This window comes from Cololabis saira, chromosome 6 (genome assembly GCF_033807715.1).
Source record: "Cololabis saira isolate AMF1-May2022 chromosome 6, fColSai1.1, whole genome shotgun sequence".
Taxonomy (NCBI): Eukaryota; Metazoa; Chordata; class Actinopteri; order Beloniformes; family Belonidae; genus Cololabis; species Cololabis saira.
In genome coordinates, this window is record NC_084592.1 from 12,266,816 (window position 1) to 12,292,239 (window position 25,424).

General features: G+C 37.5%; 1 protein-coding gene across 1 annotated transcript; it reads left to right on the top strand.

Annotated features, from left to right (window-relative positions):
* Positions 1–2,629: 2,629 nt before the first annotated feature.
* LOC133445547 (serine/threonine-protein kinase Nek5-like) lies at positions 2,630–24,952 on the top strand. Its single transcript, XM_061722872.1, has 24 exons — positions 2,630–2,696; positions 4,161–4,288; positions 4,927–5,023; positions 5,100–5,197; positions 5,373–5,456; positions 6,690–6,760; positions 7,748–7,834; positions 10,760–10,814; positions 11,492–11,605; positions 14,892–14,978; positions 16,365–16,467; positions 17,197–17,297; positions 17,875–17,933; positions 18,768–18,956; positions 19,352–19,430; positions 20,315–20,437; positions 20,582–20,662; positions 20,941–21,042; positions 22,047–22,115; positions 22,322–22,417; positions 22,511–22,679; positions 22,862–22,972; positions 23,155–23,275; positions 24,550–24,952. The coding sequence occupies exons 2-24, from the start codon at positions 4,166–4,168 to the stop codon at positions 24,794–24,796; spliced, it is 2,466 nt and encodes an 821-aa protein (XP_061578856.1). The 5' UTR covers positions 2,630–2,696; positions 4,161–4,165; the 3' UTR covers positions 24,797–24,952.
* The last annotated feature ends 472 nt before the right edge of the window (positions 24,953–25,424 follow it).

The window sequence follows — 25,424 nt, forward strand, 5'->3', positions numbered from 1 at the left end:
AAGCTGCACAATGATCTCATAATTGGCTAAGTTACTACAGTTACAACTGCCAGAGAGATATATGAAACATGACTAAATTAAATTATAAAAGTAAGTCTTGTATAAATGTTTATTCGTGAACTAAACCTTCACTGATGTTCCAGTGATTGGACTCCTGGCATACTTCCTCCTGACTCCAGCTTGCTTGTATTTAAACTTTGCTTGTATGAAAAAGCTTTATTTTTTGTTTTGTTCTTTTTGTCTTGTCTTCACCGTGATCATTAAGCTTAGTTCCTTGATCTGGACAACCCTGATGAAAACTACAAACCATATAACAAAGTAGATGTTTTGGATTGGTGTTTTATAAGTATTTGAACTCAACAGATGTTTTCAATCTCTGTTGGTCAAGTTTTCCCCATTCTTCTATGAAGTTTTCGAGGAGAAGTAATGACAAACCGCTTTCAGCATCACCGGAAACTTGCTTTTATTGATTTATTTCTGAAAGGAGATATCGAGAGGTGGAATCAGTTCCTCTGTTTACTCACCTGAAGTGACTACCTTCTTTGTTTGGCCCGAGTCTGAAAATATGTGTTTTTGGTAGGCAGTTGCATGTTATTGTGACATCACAGACCGAGATCAGCCTCCTCATCTTCACCTCCACCCGATTTTACATCGTGCTGAATTTGCACCACAGAAGAGGATATCGCAAGGCCTGCAGAATGAAGAACATTAATCCCCATCAAATTGGGGTTTTGAGTATGACCCCAGCTGCTTGTGTTGATTAGTGATGAATTCAGTTTGGATCAGTTTATTTGTACAATGACAGTTTACAAAAAAAAAGTTGTTTAATCCTCCATCCTGAACATTTATGGGGCATGAGTGGCCAGAAAAATCTTCCACGTTTAAAGACGTGGCAGAAATGAGTGCCTTGTACTGTGACTCTGGTGTTTTTCATCTTAATGGCCAGGTTCTAGCAATATTTCGCTGTGTGCAGACTAGTCATTGGTCTGAAGTTGACACCAAAGCAGACAAGTTTTTACCATTAGTTTTATTTTAGGTCCCTAATTTTATTTTGACATTTTTGCTGTAACTTAGATTATATACCTTAAATTATAAAATGCTATTGATTTAGTCTTTCTTGGTTCACATATTTTGTGAACATTTGACCAATGAACAGGACCAAATCATTTTGTTTGTCCTTAGTTCAAATAGTAGTTAGAAGTTTGATGAAGGCGTGACTGTATTTGATTTTGATTCATACATACGAGTGATTCCAAGAGGTCCACTTATCCGGGAGAGGTTTATTGACTTATCACTTTGCTTTAACTTGGTGATATTAGCACAAAGACCGAAACCAGGTGAAAACGTGTTCAAACCAAAAAGGACAAATTGCAGCCTTGAGCAAGTTCAAGCTAATTTGAATAAAAGTTGAGACAACAAGAGAGTCACAGAAAATAAACATAATTATGTATGTATGTTTGCGAAAGAAATGCTCTTATCTGTTACACAGGTCCTTTAAAGTTTGTGGGACTTCTGTGCAAGATGTTTTCTTTTATGCCATGTTGTGATATATGAAGAAACCAGAAGCAAATATAACACACAGACTTTCATTATTTGGCCTTTTATGAATACTATAGTTTTGAGGCATAAGCATCGGTGAATTTAAATACATGAATTGAAACAGCATATTTTGTATTGCTCTGCTTGATTATCATTTTCTTAAGTGTAAATGTATAAGAAAAAGAGAAAATAAAATAAAGATGATGTGATTTGTGAATAGCAACACACACTATTGCTGCTCAGCATGTCATTCTGGGACGTCAGAGCTAAAACCTGACAACAGCAACATGATCTGTGACTGAATAAAGCGGCAAACCTCTGCCACTATGCTGAAGATTTAAATAAAGACTGCGTCTTTGCACTCTCTGAAAAGCCTCTGGGTCTGATTACAAGCAGGGCAGGTGAGAGACACAGTCCTTGCCATCATTTAACTTGTGTCTGCCATGTCATCGTTGCACTGGATAGTTTCTTTCATGAATCAAACCTCTAACATTGAGCAGCTAAAATATGGAAATGATCTGATAATGCTGACATTTCAGACTGAGTTCTGGAAAAAAAGTGATCCAAAATGATTGTCACGGTTGTATTTTGGGAAATGACACACTTATGTAATCTAAATCTTTATGTCTATATGTCCATTACTGTCCGATGCAAATTTTGATTATATGTCTTTATTACATTTTAGTTTTTATTTAAAAGCAAAAAAAAGAGTAATGCTATTTCTATATTTCCAGCAAACATGTTTAGCCTTTGTCATTTACTACTGCAGCTGAGATTTTCATCCTGCTCTTTTGGTTAGGTATATTCATGAAAATAGGAATAATGTGAAAAAAATCAGTAATCTAAATTTGATAATTATTCTCTTCGGAATCTTTGAAAGGTATTTTAAAAATAAACCTGATTTCAAAGTCTATAACAGACCACAACACTAAATAATTATTCCTCTCTAACTCTTTGGTACATTATTGTTTTATCAACAGTGACGTATTCTGCTTTAAAATTGTTTGCGTCCATTAAAACCAAAATCAACTACATTTCCCAGCATCCTCCGCGGCTCTACGTCGCCCTTGCCGTCATTTTTCGATGGACACTAAACGTCTCGCAACTTTTTTATTAGATTCAAAATGTGAACTATACTTGTGAGAACATTTTAAAAGGTGAGTGAACAATGTAATGTGACAGTATAAAAATGTAGAAAAGGCGTTTTTTGTTCTCTTTGGTGAACTACGTATTTAGCTAACTGTAGAGCTGTGTCTCCGTTTCCATGACAACAGACTGGCAACTACTGAGCAAAATTACAAACGACTCGATAAAAGTCTTTAAATGAACAATAATGAGAATATTTTGAATGTTATCAGTCATATTCATAAGCTCCTGTCCAATACGGTAATTGTGGTTATTAAAAATGTACCATTTACCATTAGAAACAACTCTTTTATAGTCTATACATAACAATGAATGATACCTTATGCTTAACCTTCTCAAATGGGAAAATATGTCTTTGTTACTCATAATGGTTAGTGTTGCTGTCCCAGTGACACCTGATCTTTGGGGAGACACCTTGTTCAGGTTTTTTTTCCACGTTTAACAGAGCAACCACAACATTGACAGTTATAAATAAAAATGTCAGATCAATTTGATTTTTAAAATTTACACTTTTTTTGTGTATCACATTTTGAAATTATGTACAAAGGGCTGAAAAAGGCCTTCAACTAAGTAGTTAAAGTTAGTGTCTTCAGAAAATACATTATATTTAGTTTGACTTGACATCTCAGAATAATGCTTATAGTGTAACTTTATGTGCTTTTAAATTTGATTCTTGAAGATAAATCATATTAATAATATTGTGCAAACCTACTTGCAGAACCGTGACCTTGTTTCTGATATTTTTTCTTGGGGTAGAGCTTTTAGAAAAAAAAAAAAAAACATTAAAAAAATAATTTTGCTTGATTAGAGGGTTCAAATACTTCTCCAGCTGTTGTCAGTGCCAGGCTGAGGTGACTGCTGTTTTGAAGTTGAGGATGTTTTATGTTATGTGTAATACAGTCTAATGTTTCCTGTGTGATACAGGTAGTTAAAGTAGTGAAATAAAATGGATTGGCAACATAATTAACATCAAAATAATTAACATCATATTAACAACATCTGACTAGACTTCGGTTCGTAAAAAGTAAGGGTAAAAATATTTTTTATAATTTTCCCCTGCTTTTGTGATCCAGGTTCAAAACTGTTTTGATATTTTGTTACAGGTATCTCAGTTATCAGAATGCTACAGATGATTTGTATTTGTAACAGGTCTAGTTCCAGCTTCTCAGATATTGGCCAGTTTGTCTCTGTTTTATATATCTGTGTACTGTACAGTTTGGGGATTTGAAATGGTTGGTGGATTAAAACGGATGGTTTGAAAATGCCATGTTAGCTTTGCGGAAATTTTGATTGAAATTTTCCCTGTTTATACATTTTGTAGAATCCAAAATATACCATGATAATATTTGGCTGATCAGTCAATAATACAATTATCCACGAGCTGTACATTTAATCCTGTCATATTATAAGCTTCTTTTGGAGCAGCTGAAATCCATCTCATAAATCTGTATGTTTGTTCTGTTGACTGTCACCAGGTGGTATGAATGACTATGAGGTTATCCGACAGATTGGAGAGGGGTCGTTTGGGAAAGCCTTCTTGGTCAGAGACAAGAGGGGAGATGGAGACAAGCAGTGTGTAGTCAAGCAAATCACCTTCAGGAAGGTACAGCTGCAGCACACTTTAGACCATCTATATTATCAAACACAACATTGCAACGTGGCATGGCAACATTTAAAAGGAAAATGAACAGGCTTTCCAACAGTTGCCAGAAAGCATTCTTACAACAAAGAAATAATCTACCAAACACAAATTTCCTTACTTGTGGGATGTGGCTCATGAGATGCGCTACTTTTCCTGACTAAATCTGGCAAAGTTGTGACAGTGGACTGAGCATGGAGGCAAGGCAAGTTTATTTGTGTAGCATATTCAATACACAAAAGTAACTCAAAGTGACTCATGAAGACATGACAATGAAAATAACTGAAATGAAAGGAGTTAAACAACTAAAAACAAGATAACAATGCATATTTAAAAAACAAAACCAGAAATATGATTTGGAGACTTAGGTAGGAGAAGAAGAAGTTTTTATATTGTTTTAGATTGAGATAACGAAAAGGAAAACAGCAGGCTGAGCAATAGTTTACCAGTTATCATCCAGTGGATATCAGAATCAGAATCAGAAAGGGGTTTATTGCCAAGTTTGTTGAACACACACAAGGAATTTGTTGTGGTGATTGTTGCAATACAATATGTTCACTTTAGTGTTGCGTTGTCGGTTTACAAGTGTGGTTTTTGCTCAGATGTCAGCAAAGGAAAAGGAAGCGTCCAAGAAAGAAGTAACACTGCTGTCAAAGATGAAACACCCAAACATTGTTTCCTTCCTCACGTCATTCCAAGGTGAGTCTGAACCTCCAAAATGGTTATAGCACCCTTTATTAGTCTATTTTACTGGGTTTCCTGCATCTTTGTGTAGAGAGTGGCAGTCTGTTCATAGTGATGGAGTACTGTGATGGCGGGGATTTGCTGAAGAAGATCAACATGCAGAGAGGTGTTCCTTTTGCTGAGGCGCAGGTATACACCCCCCCGCCAGGTTTCTGACTGTAAACATACCCTAACCTATCCTTAATCTAACCTTCAAGTAGTAAGTTACCAATAATTTTAACAATTTAAGTCAACCCTCTCATTAGGAGGTGATTTGTTTTGTATAGACGTGGGACAAAAGACAACTGAGTTTCATGTTTATCAGATTGTGGACTGGTTCGTTCAGATCTGCCTGGGCCTCAAACACATCCATGACAGGAAGGTTCTCCACAGAGACATCAAAGCTCAGGTAAATGATCCACCATTCTGGTACTCACTCTCAAACATCCAGTCTGTTCATAGTTAAATCATTGTGGCAATTATAGTACAAATAAATAGCGAAAACAAAGTGATCTTATGAATACAAACAAATAAAACAAAGTGCAATAAAGTGAAAGACAAACCAGCTCACATCAGCCATTGATGTAAAAACCATTGATCTTTTAAGTAACCGAACCTTCAGTAAATAGCTTTGCAGGGTTTTGAACATTTCTAAATTATTTGGTAGATTAAGTTTCATGGACCAGCTTTAGACTTGTTGCAGATTTTAGACTTGATTTTGAATGTAGTTTTGCCTTTGTTCTTACAACTGAAGGTCATTTTTCAACTTAGGATGAATTTCTCAAGTTCCACAGACACCTTACACAGCCCTCCTTATCATATTTGTCATTGAAGATATCGTTTTAGTCACGCTGGTCTTTCCATCTATAGGCATCGGTGTGGAAAGGTGATACATGAATCTTCAGAAATCCTCATTTTACACAGATACACTGTTCTACTACCACCATTACTACTACTACTACTACTACTACTACTACTACTACCACCATTTAGCAGATGCTTTTATCCAAAGTGACTTACATCTGTGACACACAGACACACACCATGGAGCAATTAGGGTTAAGGTTTTTATGTCCCTGTTTTATATGTACAGTTGACCATATGAAGGACACTCTTGTGGAGGCTGAGTGGTCTGCACCACGCCCCTGCCAGTGTTATGTTGTCTTCTCTGAGCCATCAGAACTTTGATGACATGTTGTTGGCAGCTGCAGAAGTAGATTTTTCCATTTGTTTTTTGTATTATTTTTATTCATGAATAAAACTTTCCAGAAAATTAATGGGAAAACCAACCTAATGTCACATGATTTCATTAAAATTGCCTGAGAACCCTGATAATACCCATGAAAAAAATTTCACACAGGCATTATCATTACAGTACTCAATGTAATGTAGCGCAGAGATCAGCTTTGGTCAGAACAAAGAGCTCATTGTTTGCCAACTCCAAGAATACCTCAGCAGGCTGACCAGAGCCTGGGCACTCTGTTCACAGTCATCTCTATCTTTCATCAATCATGTCTGTTTAATCACACACACATACACACACACACATGCACGCACGCATACACACACACACACACACACACACACGCGCACACACACACAACACAAGGATGCTTTCATTGCCGCTCTCCTTCTGGTTTAGAATATCTTCCTCACCAACGGAGGGATGAAAGTAAAGCTGGGGGATTTTGGAATCGCAAGAATGTTGAATAAGTAAGTCAGTGTCATCTTCACACGGAGACACGCACCTACACACACAGTGCAGCTGTCTGTCACTGACCCCTCTGTAACACATGGAAGACATCCAAACAACTAATTATCATTCCACAAACTGTCGACCCGGACATATAAACACATGGTTGTGGAAAGAGCAGGCAGTCTGTAGTATTCGGCTGTAACAAGCAATGTTAAAGAATGACATTGTATAACACATTTCAGTGGTGCTCAGCTTGTCTGTCTTCATTTTGGAAAGTACACGGGTTTGATATTCTTGCATGCATTTGACTTAAAACATAACATGTAATCAGATTTCTGCAATTTCTACAAGGTTACAAGGAAACCAAATCCAACAAACAAGACAAAACTGTTACACCTTGTCCTTACTTTAGTTATTAAGTGACAATTATCCAAAATTACATGAGTGGTAGAAGTATTGAACCTTTGTTTTTCACTATATAGAGTGACAAATGTAAAGCAGTTTGTACTACCAAATCTTTGATATACCAGTATTTAAATTTTTGACATCTCCTTGTTGTCAAAGATATTATATTGTCTTTTTACAAAATTGATAATGGTTGAATGTATTAACAGGGAAAATAATGGGTTATGTTTTTTCTCTGGTTTTTGCTAGATTTTGATTTGCACATGCTCTTCAGGAGGAGAAAACAGCAGGACAAATTTCTGAAGCTACAGAAATGTGTTAAGAAAAGAATGTGTAAATTAATGATAATAAGGCTCTACCCACAAACTGTTTTACCTGACAAATGATATTACATGAGCTAGAAACTCCCATCAGCAAACATCCAGTTTACCTTTTTAAAACAGGTTACCACAGATGATGTAATGTACAGTACATAGCAAGACATCGGTGAGCTCTGTAAATACAGTAGAAAGATTTGGTAACGGTTTATATTAAGACTTCCTTTCTTTACACGTTTAAATTTGACAATGTGTTCGATTATTTTTTTTTTTAATTTTCAGCACTCTGGAGCTGGCCAGGACTTGTGTTGGGACTCCATACTACCTCTCCCCAGAAATCTGCGAGAGTCGGCCCTACAATAACAAGACGTACACATTTCCACTTTTTGAGCACAAACCCGCCCTGAATTGTTTTGTTTTGTTTAGCACTGTACTCACAGGATGGGCAGATAGTGGATGGTGAGGAGATTGTTACTGAATGTGGCAAAAAGTGTTCTTGCTGAAAAATCACATCGAACTGATTACCCTACATTTTTAAGGGTTCTTCAGTTGCTCGTTTTTTTTTTTTTTTTTTTTTTTTTACATTAAATGCAATCTCATCCAGATATTGAGATCATGGCTGGGCCCTTATCCTTGCTGCATTTTTTCGTCCAGTGGCCGAAGAAAATACATTGTTTGCATCCCCTGAAATATTTTTTCTTTGGAAAGCTGCATCATAACATAAAAGTACGTCAGCTGGTGGGTGGGAACCTGCAGGCAGTCCAGCAACAGAAACACAGCATTTTCATACATTTTTAATTTTATTTATATAGCATCTGTTACGATACAGGTTGTCTCTAGGCGCTTTCCAGAGACCCAAAACATGACCCCGAGCAATTATTACATAATCAATGGCAGGTAAAAACTCCCCTTTAAGAGGGAAGCTCTTAAAGGGGAGTTTTTCTTTGCCTTGAGCAGAACCTGGCTCATATGGGGGGACCCTCCCGCTGTAGGGTACCATATCTATAGAGGGACTCACAACACAGACATACTGTATCCAGAGGCTAAAAATGTTCTTTTGGTTTATATCCCAGGTGAGAAATATTGCTTATAGTTCTTTTTTGGAGTTAATTACATCCACCACAGACATGTCTAAACCATTTGCCCAGTTATGGTGACTATGCTATGTTTGGGCAAGTAAACGCCCCCCAGCAAAATTAGCTCAGGTTCTGTGTGAATCTGGATTTCCCTGACTGTGTTGATCAGACATGTGGGTGTAATCACAGCCCATGGTTGTGTAATCATTGCGTTATCTAGCCCCGGTGGTGCATAACATTCACTCAGAGGGACATTTATTTCAACAAGATGTAAAAACACATACAGAGATGCACATTTATGCCTAGCTAACAGTAATCTTGTGCAAATATTTCAGACCATAGAGGCTTCTTTGGCTTCTTTTGTGCGTTTGGATCATTGTTTTGCTCTCATCTGGAGTGTTGTTTTGACGTAGATGAGGTCAGAGCTGCTTCCTTCTTTCCACATTCACACGGATGTATTTGCATTGCTGAAGAGCTTCTTGACATGACTTCCTCCAGGGCCCTGAACCTAAACCTAATTTTCAAAGATAAAAGAGTCTGTCTTCAGTTTCTTAAGAAGTGCTAGTTCTTTAAATTCATTCGGTCTTTATTCGGTCCTCAGAAAGATGTCAGTACAGGACAAACACTCTTTCGCATATTTGATTCTGAGCCAGTACAGCAAATGCCACTTTTTCTCACAGGACTTTTCTGTGAGTGCTGCGCTCACTTTCGTGACTTCACTGCTTTTAACACCGTGGCTTTTCTCTTGTTTATGACTTTAGCTAGGGGGTTCAAGATAATGAAAAAATTCTGGCTCGGCATCCTGTTTTAACAAGAAACATGGCATGTTACACAGTCACGTGTAAGAGAAAGTGCACCCTCTTAAATTTTATGGTTTTATGTGTCAGAATTTAAAAAAAAGATCTCTATTCCTTATCAGGTCTTAAAAAGAAGCACATGCAACCTCAGAAAAACTACACTTGCCATATTTTATCATGTCATTATTTTCTTCTAATAAATCCAAAATGTAGGGGCAGTGTGTGTAAAACTTTGGACACTTCATGATTCAGTTGCTTGTAGAACGACCTTTAGCAGCACTTACTAACTTGATGTGCTTGTTTTCTGCATGATATTTTAAGTCTCATATTATTGAGAAAGAAACTCCCTTTTCTTCCCTTTTTTTTTTAAACAATATTGCTTCTGTTTATTGAGGTTTATGGGCCTTTGCTTGAGCACAGCTTAAGCACAGCTGCTCTAGCATTCAGCTGGGGGACTTTGATTAGACCTTTGCAACACCTTTATGGTGTTCTTGCCATCATAACCTATTTAATGACCTGATTTAATCCGAGCTTTAGCTATCAGACAGATGGCTTCACATTTCTCTTGTTACGTTAGCAGACAGTGTTCAGAAGTGCAGAAGTGTTCGCTCACTGCTCAATTACAGCAAGTGGCCAGGTCCAAAGAACATTGTTCCAAAAGTTTTGCAGTTTTTTCAGACACAACTTTGCAAATCACTGCACGGTGCCATGATCATGTAGAAAGAAACCTTCTACTGGCAGCCCTTCCAAGTGGTTCATGCTCTCCTTTTTCTAATTGTACTCCAGTGAACTTTCCTATTTAACATGCTAAGTCATACCTTTAGAAAGTATATTTTTTCTGCATCTGACTTTTAGGTGAACTGGCTAGAATAGCCCACTCCTGGGAAAATTGGCAACCTTCTTAAATTTGTTCAACTTGTGAACAATCTTTTTTACTATAAAATGATGGACATAGAATATTTGTAATTATGACCTTTTCTAGACCTTTTCTTTTGCTCTCGACCAGCAAAACACAAAAATATCTGATTTTACAGAAGTGTTTAGACTTGCTGATGATCATTTATTAAGTGCACTGATTAGGTCAGATCAACATTTCCATATTGATGTTGCCCCTATTGACATTGCCTCATATTGTTGTTCATTTGGTTGTGGTAATCTAATTTGAAAAAGTAATAAGAAACAAATGTGTTTTTTCTATTGATACATAAAACCTTGTCATTGAAACAGGGTATCTTTTTTCACATGACTGTATTAGATATACACTGAATTTGGTGTTTATAAGGCATTCAGTTAATCTTTTGGGCTGAAAAACAGATGTGAGGACATTTGGTGATGTAATTAGGATCAGGGAATGTTTGTGTGAAGTTGATTTGCTTAGATTAATGTCTGTGTGTTGTTTTGTGTGTGTGTCCCCTTTCCAGAGATATCTGGTCTCTGGGCTGTGTCTTGTATGAACTCTGCACCCTGAGACATCCAGTAAGCTGCACCGCACCCTCCACATCAGCAGCTGCTCCACACACACAGCTTCACTCCTCTGAGCTCACGCTGAGCTCATGCTTGTTAGACCTGTAGAGGCAGTAGACCACGTTGTACATGTATGTTCATGTTCACGATTAAGAAGTGCATTAGCCCTTACTTTTTGTGTTCAATAGTTTTGGCAGTTGTGCAAAGCATGTCAGACGTCTATCCGTCTGTGTGAGTCTGTCTGTGTATCTGTCCGTCTATTTGTCTGTGATTCTGTCTCTGTATCTATCTGTCTATCTGAACATCTCTGTGTATGTCTGCGTATCTGTTTCTCTGTGTATATAAGCCGTAACAAAAGAAGGGGAAAGACATCTATGGAATCCCATTTTTGATATGAAGTGCAACATGACTTTTGGTATTTGAAATATAAACAAAATATATGAGTTATGCAAACAATTCTGTCTGGATCATCAATATTTTATTCACATACCATATTCACTTTAAATGTCTGGTTTTACTTGTTTTATTTTGCGTGTGTGTGTTTTAATCTATAAAAAATTCCAGTACATGATGGATTGCGTTTGCATTCATATAAAATGTGCTGATAAGTTTTTTGCTATTCTTTTCCCCCTTTAGGAGGAAAATATTTAGTTAATTGTCTGTGTGTGTCTGCTTGTCCTCACCTGCAGTTTGAGGGCAGCGGTCTGCGGCAGCTGGTCAGTAAGATCTGCAGGGGACGCTACACCCCAGTATCCAGCCGTTACTCCCATGATCTCCGCCTGCTGGTCAGCCAACTCTTCAAGGTTCAACAACATCCTACCTTATTTCTTTCCAGCCTGTTCTTGTGATGTAAGCAGGTGTGCTTACACAGCAAGTAAGGGCAGGATTTTGAACTTTTGACTGACATGTCAGCATCAATAACAGTGACTCAGACCTCAATGTTAATTACAGTATGTAAAATTAGCAACAACTTGGACTGCAGCACTGATGATGATAATGAAGTAAGTATTTATATGATCTGAATTGCTAAGTACTTTACAACCATTGTAACCGTGCTACTTTGCTTTAAAAGGCAAATGGTAAATCTGTAAGTCATTTAGAAGATTATGACTTACTTTTAAGATTAAGATTTTGGATTTAATTCAACTCAATTTTATTATAAGTTGTCTCTAGGCTACTTTCCAGTGACCCAGAACATGATCCCTGAGCAATTATTACATAAGCAATGGTAGGTAGAAACTCCCCTTTAAGAGGGAAGAAACCTTGAGCAGGACCTGGCTCATAAGGAGGGACCTTTCTGCCGAATGCCGGTTGGGTAGAGCAGGAAAAGAGAGATAGAAAAGAAAGAATGAAGAACTGATAGAGGAGACACACAGATCTATTGTCAAAGTTAAAAAAGAGCAAATATATTAGTATTAACTATCAGTTAATACTATGTACATATGACTGATACACGGTTAGTTTGTGCACTACAGACACGACTGTATAAACAGGTGTAGACAGCAGACACTGGGATAGACAGAGGGTGGGACTACAGGTCAAGATGTCATCACATATCCAACAGAGACTACCGGCTACTGGCTCTAACACACTAGAGTTTACACTAACTATAGGCTTTACTAAACAGAAAGGTTTTAAGTTTGGTTTTAAAGGTAGAGGTGGTGTCAGCCTCCTTAACCCAGATTGAAAGTTGGTTCCATAGTAATGGTGTCTGATAGCAGAAGACCCTTCCTCCCAAATCTAAATGTGGATACTGAGAACAGTGAGCTCTATAAGGAGCATAAGACAGTATTAGATCTTGCAAATATTGTGGAGCTAGGACATTTAGGGCTTTATACACAATAACATTTTGAATTGAATTCTGAGTTTTACAGGGAGTCAATAGAGGGAGGCTAACCCTGGAGAGACGTGGTCTCTCTTGTTGATTCCTGTCAGCACTCGCCTGCTGCATTTAAGATCAGCTGCAGGATATTCAGCGAATTACTTGGACATCCTGCTAATAACACATTGCAGTAATCTAGTGTAGAAGTTACAAGCATGTTTTTCAGCATCATTCTGAGAGAGAATGCTCCTAACCTTTGTGATATTACGGAGATAGAAAAACACTGTTTTACAAACTGGAATAATGTGCTGTTTAAATGACAAAAATAAAATGATTAAGACTCAGAAACTGTAACATATTCGTGCTATTGCTTTAGCATAATGTAGTTCCTTTAAGTTCAGCTGTAAGTTTACAGTTTTGGTGATAATACAGACAGTTTCTTTGTCAGAAATTTTTGCTGTATGTTAGTTTGAATGACAATGTCAACTGTTCTGGATATTAGATTACATTAGATTACATTAAGTAAAGGCTTTTATCTAAAGCGAATTACAACAGAGGAATTAAGCCACTTTAATGAAGTAGATCACAAAGTAGGTGTAGATGAGACAGTATTTAGACAAGTGCAGCTACTGCCACTAAGATGACATTCCAATGCAGCTATGGAAGTTATAGGTGAGGCGTAGCTCACAACAGAAGTGGTTCTTGGAAGATAACAGTTTTCAACACCTTATGTAGAGAGGGATGACTGCTTGTGGCCATAATTGTTCAACCACTGAGGAACGATGTGGGAGAACAGTCTTCACTGAGATCAGCTTGTGTGAGGAGAGAGCAAGGCTAGTGAAGAGCACCGTGCTCGTGAAGGGGTGTATTCCTTTATGATTGAGTTTATATATGCATGTGCAGACCCTGAGATCACCTTGTACTGTAAGTGACAGAGTTGCGTTTTATCCAAGCAGCTACAGGTAGCCTGTGAAGCTCAATAAAGGTGTAAACATGTGCCATCTGGGTTATTTATAGACCAGACAAGCCGCTGCATGCTGGACCTTATTTATTGGTTTGATCTCACAAACTTAGGTCAGCTAGGAGGACAGTGCAGTAATCGAGGCGGCGATTCTTTCAGTAGGGGAGTTTTTGCCTGCCATTTTTGATCTAATAATTGCTCGTGGGTCATGTTCTGTGTCTCTGGAAAGCACCTAGAGACAACTTGTATTGCAATAGACACTATATAAATGAAACTGAATTGAATGAAATTGAATTAAATTAGATATATAACCATGGCCTGTACCAGGAGATGAGCTGCATAAGGAAACCTCCATAGTCTATTGTAGAGCTTACTGGTGTCACTGCAAATACAAGTCACACCATTCTGAGTTTCCTAAATAATTGACATATTTGCACCCAAATCCTGAACAATTCTGGATTACTAGTAACAATTGTTGCATAAATAATGCATTACATTTGATGGATATACATACAGTTATTGCCTTGCTATTTGCTGAGCAGCAGGTAGCAGTGGTCAATGAATCTGATGACAAAAGCACATTTTCAATTCAGTTCAGTTCACAACATAGTCATTTCAAGGCAAGTTTTACAGAGTTAAACGCAACCATTAAACTCCATATTGTATTCTAATTCAGTTCATTAATTTTAATTCATGCATCCAGTTGATTCCAGCTCTTAATCCAGTTCATTGCAATTCATTAAACAATTTAAATTTCATGTGCCACCAATTCATAAGAAACAGCCCAGTTATGGAGCCTAACAGATTATGTGGAATCGCCACTTCAGTGCAATCTCCCATCAAGAGCATGGGGTGACAGTTGAGATGAAAACAACTGGATAACATGGCTAAAAACTCTGCAGCAGAAGTGACTCAGGAAGGGTGACCATCGCTCTCGACTGGTTGGGAGTCTGAGACGACAGGAAGAATGGACGATTAGGATGACAACTACATACAAGAAGGGTGTCCACATGTCATCAATGACGTTATTAATATTAATACCTTTATTTGCTTTTATAACCCATAAACAATGTCTGGACACGTAGGAAGTGTTGCCAAAGTATATGCTTTATCAAAAAGCAAGGTTTTAATTTTAATCTTAAAGGATGGGGTCTACTCTTCCACGACAGAAGAGCGTGAACTCTGAAGGACGTGCCTTTCTACTTTATTACAAGCAATAAAGTAGAATGCAACTATTGCATGTGATAGTTAATTGTGGTTTCCATTGTAACTGTGCACACATACAAACACAAACACTGTTCTACAGGTCAATCCCCGGGACCGTCCCTCGGTCAGCTCCGTCCTCCAACGTCCCTTCTTGGGAAAGCACATCAGCAAACATTTGGACACTCAGGTAGTGAATCTTTTATTCGATGGTCATTCTGTTCGTTAATCACTTCTTTAAAACAGTTTGGCAGATTGTGGTTCTTTTCATAACATTTCATCAATGCTACTTGGTGATGATGCACAGTAAATATCCAAAGAGTTGAAAGAAAGGGCCTAGGAAGAGTTTGTCTTCCCATCTTTTTAATAAAAAATATAATAGTTAGAAACATTAAGGGAATAGAAATATTCTTATAAATCCTTTTGATCTGACAAAATATATAGCATTGTAAGCAAGTAAGATGTTTTTCATGAGTAATTTTCATAATATGATCAAAAAACAAAATTTGCAAATTCTGGCATCCCTGACTGGTCCTTTGATTTCAAATTGGTAACATTTTGTCTATGACAAGCTTATAAAGTTGTAACAATAGTGGTCATCTACATTTATAAATATCCTCCCATCCATTATCTATAAATGCAATACCACATCTAACCACATGAGGGCATATAGCTCTGCTGTGTTGACAAAAGAGCCTCTGAGATTATTATGATAATGGTGGGGACGGTTCAACTTTTCTTGTAATTTAACTTTCTCCAACTCATAGTCTGTATTTAACAATGGATGGAGCATTTGGTCATGTGACCCATTGGTTTCTGAAGACCGGTTTTGAAGCCTGTTTTCCATTGTTTGAACAAGTGGCCACAAAAATGACAAACCGCTTTGTAAGAAGCAAAACTAGGCTAGAATATCATCCCTTTGTTAATCCATCGTCGTTTTGAAAATTAAGCCTGTCTGACTGCGATAAAACTTGCCAATGTGGACATTGACATGTGGAGTGCAATTCCTTCAATAGTCTAAATTTTATGAGATTTGGGGTACGTAAAAAGGATGTAGTGATTGTCAGTACCGAGCTCCATCAACTTTGGATCTCTAAATCACAAGATTCACAGGCTACAGAGTGTCTGTGCTGCAAATTGGATTGGCTTATAACTTCAAAATGGATTGCCCAACTAAAATTCTATCAACTACTCATCAGCATAGATGGATTATACCAACATATGTGAAAACCAGCTGTATGGCCTCATAATAGTTAATTTCACGAATGGAACCCTGATGAATAGGTTAAACAATTTCTCAAAAGCCAGTTATGTCGATGTTTCTGTAAGAGAAAGACACAAACAGATGGAGGATTTGTGAATTCAATCATTTTATTACTGTCAGTTAAATTTTATTTAAAGGTTCGGTATGCAATGGTGTTTTTATTTTTATATATTTCCATATATATATATGTATATATATATATATATATATATATATATATATATATATATATATATATATATATATATATATATATATATATATATATATGCGCATGTTCATGTGTGGTTTCCTGTGTGTGCAATGATGCAGGAGATAAGCCACACGGCGCTGCATCAAAACAGACCTGCTGCAGCATCACAAGCTGCTAAAACAAGAGCAAGAACAGCAAACACAGCAGGTACCTCCACACAAAGCCCTTACAAACATTAAAAACAATGTTAAAAATAGGTGCCTTTATTAATCTGCTGTGTATTTACACTTATTGACTAAACAATGTAAGGATCATTGGAGGATTGGACTCACAGATAAGAGTGTAAATGTTTCTAACTGTTTCTTACTTTAAACATAAACTTTACACTTTACAAAAAATAATTTCAAACATAAATCCCCGCAGGATATTTTCATCATTATTTGTGTTGTCATTTGACTTTGAGTAATGTTCTCTTTATAGACTGTTACCACCTAGTGGTTATTGTCTGACACTCCACACTGCAGTTTTCCTTCACATCTGAGACTTGCAAGGAAACAAGACTTTGTTTATCTTATCACTCTATATTCATGGTGAATAAGCCGAATCTGGGTTGGTCATGTCATATCTTGGCAGTCAGTGTGTTTTGGTTACATCTGCGCAAAATTAGTTTGAAATCAAAGGAGTTGTGTCTGTTTCAACTTGTTCTGTCTCAACAGATATCCAACTTATCTCAAGTTCCCTTCCTGCTCTTTTCTTGCTGTCTTACATGGAATTGATCTTTTCAACAGAGAACTAATCTAGAAAATGTTCAACATATAACAACACAGTTTCAAAGAAGTTGGAACAGTACGCTTGTTTTAGACATTTTAGGCAAACAACTTTAAAATGTAAAATTCATATACCATGTATAAAAAACAAAAACACTTTTTGTTATTCTCTCATATTTGCCAGAGGAGATAAAGAAGACCGGAGGAAAAAAGCAACCTGGGGCGGCTGAGAAGAGCGTGGTGGCTAAACCCAACAGGAGAGTCAGCGCCTTCACCCACCACAAAGTAATGATCATCGGTTAATTAGCAGTTAACACAACTGAACAAAATAACACATTGACAAATCAGCTTGGCTGTTTGCAATTATATATACTGACCCTACAATTTACACACATTCAGTTAAATCTAGAATAATAAGATATGAATGGATGCATCTGATCACTGGAACCAGTGCCTGCTTCTTTCAACAGATGGTGCTTAAGCAGTTATAACAAAATACAGTTCAGAAATGTTTTATGGTGTGTTTGAGGCAGATGTTAAATTGTGAATGTTGCTTGAAAAAAAACTCTTTAACAACATAGACTTTAAAATCTCCACAAGTTAGCTCATGAATTTATCAGACATTTACTAAACTCAGACATAAACTAAAATTGAGCTTTTAATTTTAATCAGTGGATTGATAATTGAATGATAAGTTGAGCTATACTAATATAAATGTTAGTTTATGAGTATTATAACAAACAACCAAACAAACTAGTAAGTCATGATTAAGTGAGTAAGTGATGAGTAATAACTTAGAGGTACAAAGCAATGAATGAATTCAGTCTGCTGTAAAAGTCATGGTGTTGTTTTGTTGTTGCAGCCCCCTCATCAAAGAGTGAGTCAACCAGCTACAAACAGAGAGTTGGCAGCGAAGCAAAGGTGAGTCCAAATCTACCCAGAATGATTTCCACACAGATTAAACTGTTTGCAGCAGCCAGTACTGACGTGTACAGCCACGTGAAGAACAGTACACCCTCTCTGAATTATAAAGTTTTATAAATCAGGATGTGAGAGGCGACCCGTGAGCGGCTGGATGATGTTGGACAAAGGTTGACGAGATGGTCAGGTTTCCCCAGATTCACATTTTTTTATTCACTCACGTTGATGACAGTAACAGACAAGATGTAGCTTAGTACCATAGGTTCGATCAGTCAACCAGTCAGATGTAAAATGGTGCCTTTTATACTGTGCTCCCAATCACCTACTCTAGATTCTTCCACTAAGAGGTAAACATAAAATATTGTCCAATGGCTAATTTACCAAGTGACACTTTCCCCTTTACCTTTAGCTTCTAAGCTCCACTACTTCTCTGTTACTGATTTACTCCAGCCATGAAAAATTAGTTGCAGTCAGGTACTGCTAATCAAATCCACTTGGTACATTTTTGATTATTTAGAAGCATTTAGAAGCACCAGAAGCATTAATGTGAAAGAGAGACATCAACACTGATCTCAGTGTATCAAAAGTTCTAAGGTCATTTTTTAACATTTTGGACTCCATTATTCTTCTACTCTGATGTTGTGATGAGACTTTAGAGCACAAATCCCACACATTTTAATCAACTGAAGAAACTTTCTAAAGAAAAGTGGGCCAGAACTCACCACACCAATATGAGAGTAATAAATCCGGAAAAATATTTTTTGAAGACTAATACAATAATATGAGACCAATAAACAACTTTGACATGCATGTAACATGTACTGGTAATTATAGGTTCAGTGATCAGCAGCCTCTCAGCCTCTACCAGCACTACCATGCCAAGCTGGATGCCTTTCAAAGAAGGAACAGAGACGATGCTCCGCCTGCTCCTCCTGCTCCTCCTCTTCCTCCACAGGAGCGAGTAGATGATATGATGCTGCTATGTGAAGACGAAGCTGTTCCTCCTGTGGAACCACACCGGCTGTGAGTGCCACAAATTTTAGGATGTTTGATTGTTTGGTCGAATTTACAGTAATCTTGGGTAATAAGTGGGAAGCGGCAGCATGACAGAACTCAGGCACGACCACTGATGTAGACACAGGAAAATACTACGTTAATAACAGTTTTTTTGGTTTTGTTTTTAATGTGGGCTACAGACATAAGAGAGCCCTTAACCTGCTTGTGTTACTGCCAGCATGAATACATATAGATCTCAAAAATGTGTAATTCTCCTTTAATGTTTCAGTCAGGTTTAGTTTACTTTTGGAGACAATAAAATGCCAATTTTTTTTTATATGGTTAGGTGAAACCTGAGATCCCAGTAACTATACCGATACAAATGCAAAGATTCTGCATTTTAACCTTTCTTAATGTGTCAGATTGGCTGCAGCCCGTGACGAATACCTGCAGAGGAGACAGGAGGCCAACCAGTACAAGCTGAGAGCAGAGAAACAGCTGGTAAGATTCTCCGAGTCTCAGCAGACGGACATTTGAGACACACGGACTAACATCATCATGAGCCCTTTTTAAAATGTTTCTGATTTGTCAGTTTTACCATTTCTGACGAAATAGAGATTGCTTATGTAAGCTTGCATTTTTATGGACAATGCAGACTGAGGGTTGTTACTAAAAAGCACACACCATCACATTGCCTGTTATTACAAACCAAGTGCCTGTCCTCAAGAAAAGAAAAAAATGCTGCATTTCAGGAATTCTATATTTTTAAATACATTTTCTGAGTTAGTTGCAGCGATAATTTTTATGTGTATACCTTGGAATCCTTTACTTCACATAAAATCTCACCGTTTCACATGCATTTCATGTTTTGTGTGCAAAATGTTATTTTTGGAAAGTAACTGCTTCTTTCAGACAGATGGTGCTTGATCAGTTATATAACAAAACGGACTTCAGAAATGTTTTATGATGTGTTTGAGGTTTGAGGTTTGAACAAAACTCTTCGACAGCATGGGTAGACTTTACCAGAAGTAATGATTCATTTGAACTCACAAAATCCAGCAATAATCACTTCCCCAGGCCTGAACTACACTATATTAGTGAATATTACTGCGTGAGTAAAGCTTTTTGTTTAAGGCAAGAAAATGCATTATTATCATGAATTAAGTTAGATTTTTTTTTTTTCATTAAAAAACATGAATTTGATGGAGTAAAAAATACAAGCTGAACTGATAAAGAAGTTCTTGTTCAAAATAAAGAATTGAATATATGGAAGAAATACATGTGCGCTTTGACTTTGCTTGCAGACGTTACAATGACTGTACTCTGGACCAGTCTGCTGTCGGGTTCAGAAATTTACCCCTGACTTTTTCTTCTCTGATCATCAGGGTCTCCGACCATGTACGGCTGAGTGCAGCAGGAAGCCTAGTGATCAAGAGCAGGTAAACCCAACACCAGCACTTCCTGAACACCACCACTCGCCCCCGGACAGGACACAGGATGGACAGCAGGTGGGACGGTCAAGCCCTTTCAGAAAACAAACACCTTACAGGTGTTTGTGGGCTGTGGATGCATTCTGATGTTTTGTAAAATGTTCCATATAAAGATCTGTGTAAGAGTAAAGGCAGTGGATGTTGTTGTGTGTGTGTGTGCAGGAGTATCTCCGTCAGCTGGATTATATCAGGCAACAGTATCACCAGGAGATGAGACAGATGAGGCAAAGAACTGAACCAGAGGTATGCAAACTTCATTACGGAAACATAATACTGGCACCTCTCAAAACCAACGTTACTTCATGCAGCAATATTAAAAAGCTATACAGATCCAGACTCTAACAAATCCTTAATATAATCAATGGGGTGTTAAGTTCAAACAACAAATTTGCATTAAAGTTGACATTTTTAGGTGTCTGACATCCAGTCTAAACAAAGAATGTGTTGTAAAATTAAATTAAATAATAGCTCACATTCACTACAGTGAAACAATAATACATTCTCGGTGTGTTATCTGTCAGCTTCAGATGCCAAACAAACACGATACATTTGTGGTGGAGAAACTCAAAGACCCAGAACCTTCTGCAGGAAGCAAAGAACAGCAGAAAGCAACACCTGCTCAAGTAAATACCAACCCCTCAGTCATACATTCTGTGTTTCCGCTGCAAACTTTGGTCTGTGTTGATGTTGATACGGTGCACACACTTACATAAAAGTATTTCAAACACATTCTTCAAATATATTTTTATTGTTAACAGGATGAATGATTAGTTTACATTGAGATGCAAGGGTTGTGTTTTTAGATGGTTACCTGGCACCCATACAGTCTTGCTCGTACTATTTGCCCAGTGCATTAAAAAAAGAATGTTTCTCAATTAAAAACACATGTAAAGTTTTGTTTTTCTTAAATTTCATGAAAATGTGTTTTCCTCAATTCTTATTTGACACTGACATAGTATATTCCTACATGAGCCTGGGTATGCACAAAACCGTACCTCTTCACTGTGTTGCAGCTTGGATAGAATGATTTGCCATTTCAATTTCCAGCATTTCTTAAGTTTTGCAGCTTATTCTCAGTCTGTGTAAAATAAAGACTTTTAAAGCTGCCATCCACTTTTACAATTAATGACAGCCCTCTCTCTTTTCTGGTTGTGACCACAGCAGCTGATGGCAACTGAGGAAACTCAGTGGAAGAAGGATACTTCCAACTTGCTAAAACATGTCTAACTCAAACATTTGTGTTCCAGAAATTAATCATAGCTTCCCCAGAGTTATGATAATTTAGTTTTGTAAGCATCTTAAAGTTTCAATATGAAGTATCACATATATAAGTTAATTTGTATTTCCTTCAGGGATTTACTAAATATTTTGAACTGACTTGAATACCAAAAATCCAAAGGGAAATATGACTTGAAGCTTATTAATATGCTCATATAGCTTATTGTTTTTAGAACATTTGAACATTGTGCACTTTAGTCTCCTCGCTCTCGCTCTTTTCCCCCTTTTACTTGGTGATAGTCATAAAACAGAGCATATATTTGAACACACTTTTCTGGAAGAAGTATTTCTTCCATGCAGGAGCAGTGATGTGTCACGACAGTTGTTTTCTCCTGTGTTTCTCCTGCAGGATGTTGAAGCAGCTCTGAGACACATCAGAGATGAGAGGACAGCACTGCAGAGCAAAAACAAAGACAAAGTGAGAATACATCAACCAAAACAGAAAAATGTATTGCTTTATATCTTAAATTATACTTTTGAACTTTAGGATTTATATGTACCATGAATTTTGTATTGACTGGAATGGAACTTTAAAGAAAATATATTTCTGAGGAATAAACTAATGAAGACATGATAATTAGTTTGAATCATTCGCTCACTTTCTCATTATGCGTTTTTATGCAGAAGGGAATAATGTTTGAGATCCGGTTAGATGATGCTGATGAGAACAAAGAAGATGGATACGAGAAGAAAAAAGAGAGAAGAAAAAAAGATGACAAAGTGAGAGATGGAAGACAAGAATGATGAAAATCAGATAGTTTCCAGCCATCCTTTCCCCCTCCTTCATTCTCTCTGTATCTGACTTCAAAGCAGGAAATGGACCTGCGGAACCGAACAGTGAATTTTCAAGAAAGGGATGAGTTGAAACTTAGAGACTGGTCTGAACTAAGAAGGGAGTGGAGCCGAAGGACCCAACAGACTTTTCTGGACGCACTTGTGCACGTGGATGTAAACTCTGTCACAGCAGTCGAGGCTGAAACAGGTGCAGCACATCTGTAATCAAAGAAAAGAACAATAAAGTTCAATTCTTACACTTTTCTGATTAGTTATCCAACATGAATTACTGCAGTAGCCAGTCAGCAGAAATTGGACAATATAGAGATTATATTGAGAGACTGGTTCGTTATCAGTGCATGTATTACATATATTTTCTTGTACCCTCAGGTGAAGATGTAGTCTGTCGTAGGAATTGGGTGGATGGCCCTCCCAACAGTCTACTGGATGCTCTGGCTCAGGCTGAACTCACATCATCAACTCTGGACTCTGTGATCACAGGTCAGACATTACGAGCTGATTTACAGTGCACTAGAAGAGTTTACGAAATGCAGCCAAATTAAAGAATAAAGAAATAAAAAAAGTTAATTCTGATGCATTTAAATGTTTATCGGCTGTTCTACTGTCAAACAGCTGACAAAATTATTGATTAGAAGATACACTGAAGGGTTTGTTTTTGTCAGATCCTCAAAGGGACAGAAGCGGCAGAGATGAAGAAAAAGAGGAGAGTAGGGAGGAGGAAGAGGACTCTGACATGGAGATGGATGAAGAGCGCCTGGAGCCAAGGTCTGACGATGATGACACGTGAGTAAAGAGTTCATGTCTGTCTCTTCTTTTACTTATTTAATTTTATTTTTGTAAAATTAAATAAGTACAATTATATGAATGTGTTTGCTCACAGTGTAGGTGAGTCAGTTTGAAAAACAGGGATATACAATATTAATAGGGGATTACTTTTTAAATGAAAACAGCAGCAAATGTTCACATGATAACATATATTGAAGTTGTGCCAGGGAGGATGTCCAAATGTGCAAATCAATCTGCTTTGGTGACCCCTAAAAATGAGAAGCAGAGAAAAGTTGATTATATTGTCAGAGGAATGGGAGCTGACATTAAAGGGAGAGTGTTATAACACACCAACAACTAAGCAATGAAGACAGCATGCTTTTACCTGTGGGGGAGGAAGGGACAAATGGTTGTGCCAAGTAAATGAAATAAACAGAACAAAACCGGACCTAACTACTTATGGACAAATCAAATAAAAGACCTACTGTAACTAACTGATCTAAAAAGAGCTGTCCAAAAACAGATACAGTGGGTGGCACCAACTGCTACACCTTGTGTGCTAAACATAGTATATTCTAAGGGCAAGAATGTACAGGGCACCCCAGACTATCTAGTCCACATACCTCCCCCCACAAACCTCAGAGCAGCATCCAGCACCAGAATGGCAGAGAGAGATGTTTAAGTGAGCCCACCTCCTTCATCACAGTCTCACAAGTGAACTGCTTTTGATGTTGCTCCCCGTGCAACCCATTATAATCAGATACCACAGCACTTCCCAGTTAGCTCCAACAACGGACACCTGAGGAACAAGTGCAGAATGACAGAGACATTTGACTGATAGTCAGCTGTGCCAATGTAAAATAAAATACTGACATGAAAAACAATTACCTGGAGATTTTTATCTCGATTTTTTTCCCCATTTTATCAGCCAGTGCTCCTCCCTAAGTCAGTCCTGGGCATTGCTCCCTCTACCAACCCGGGGAGGCCCTGCCTGCACTGAGCTCAGGTCTCCTCCTTACTTGAGGAGTGAGCAGGCCGCTTTAATAATTAATAAAGTAATAAAGTATTTTGAATTGAACTGAATTGGTCACCAGCTGTGAAATACTGAACAGCTTTTAAATTAAGCTTGAAAAGGTTTTTAAAAACATTCAGTTTGATTTCCAAAAAGTATATTCTTACACATCAGTTTCATATCTGTTGATATAATAAATATGAATAGACATAGTGGAACAAAGATAGAAGCGTATCTTCTGCCCATAAAGAGAGTGGTTCAGTTCCACGCTTCTCATCAGGAACTTTGAGGAGTCTGAGGATGAGCTGAGAGAAGCCGTGGCAGACTCCATGAGGAACCTCTACATCATGGAGGACTCAGGCTCAGATGAAAACACGCAGGAGACACCGGAGATGCCTGAAGAGACCGAGGACGTGAAGCCTGGAGGTCAAGCAGATCATCAGTACGTTGAAGATTCATATGAAGAAGTTGTTGAAGAATTAATGAAGGTCTGTATCTTTAAACCTGAAGAAGGAGACCATCAATGAATCCCCAAAAGATGATACCAGGGCTTTAAATAAGCAGCAGACTGCCTGAGTGCTCATGAAGACTAAAGTCTTTATTCTGAGTGAACTTAGAAATAAGGTGGTACTAAAAACCTGATACACCAAACAGGAAGAAATGCATTGTTAACAGGATGTCCAGGGTGTACGTCTGCCTTTCACCTACAGCCATCTGAGGTAGGCTCCAGCAGATTCCTGGGATCTGTTATAGATAATGGATACATAATGAATGTTAACAGATCAATATACTTAAATGAAATGGTTGCTAACTTGTAAGCAGATTTTTTTTTTGTCTCAGCAGTTGTTTTAGGTTTAAGTCTTCCTGTGGAGTGTTGTGAAGCAACATGTTCAGAGGTGTTTAATTTAAATTGCACGAGGAGTCAATGGTCATTTTCTTCACACAACTGCCACCGGTTTTACATTATTCACAACAATAAGACGTTTAGAAAATGTAGCAATGAACCAGCAAATGGGATGTATTTATAGTTAGATTTTCTTTAAAAGATAAATCTAAATATTCATAACCAAAAAAGTAGTAAATTAATTAAGTTTTGCTTTGTGTGAGAGACTACCTACAATCCTGACAAACACATTACCGGTAGATTTGTTTTTT

Excerpts from the sequence above, each read along its gene's own strand:
- LOC133445547 (XM_061722872.1), top strand. The coding sequence starts at position 4,166 with ATGAATGACTATGAGGTTATCCGACAGATTGGAGAGGGGTCGTTTGGG. Across the intron at positions 5,198-5,372 it reads TTCCTTTTGCTGAGGCGCAG|ATTGTGGACTGGTTCGTTCA; the intron begins GTATACACCCCC and ends CATGTTTATCAG. Across the intron at positions 22,116-22,321 it reads AGAGCAAAAACAAAGACAAA|AAGGGAATAATGTTTGAGAT; the intron begins GTGAGAATACAT and ends GTTTTTATGCAG.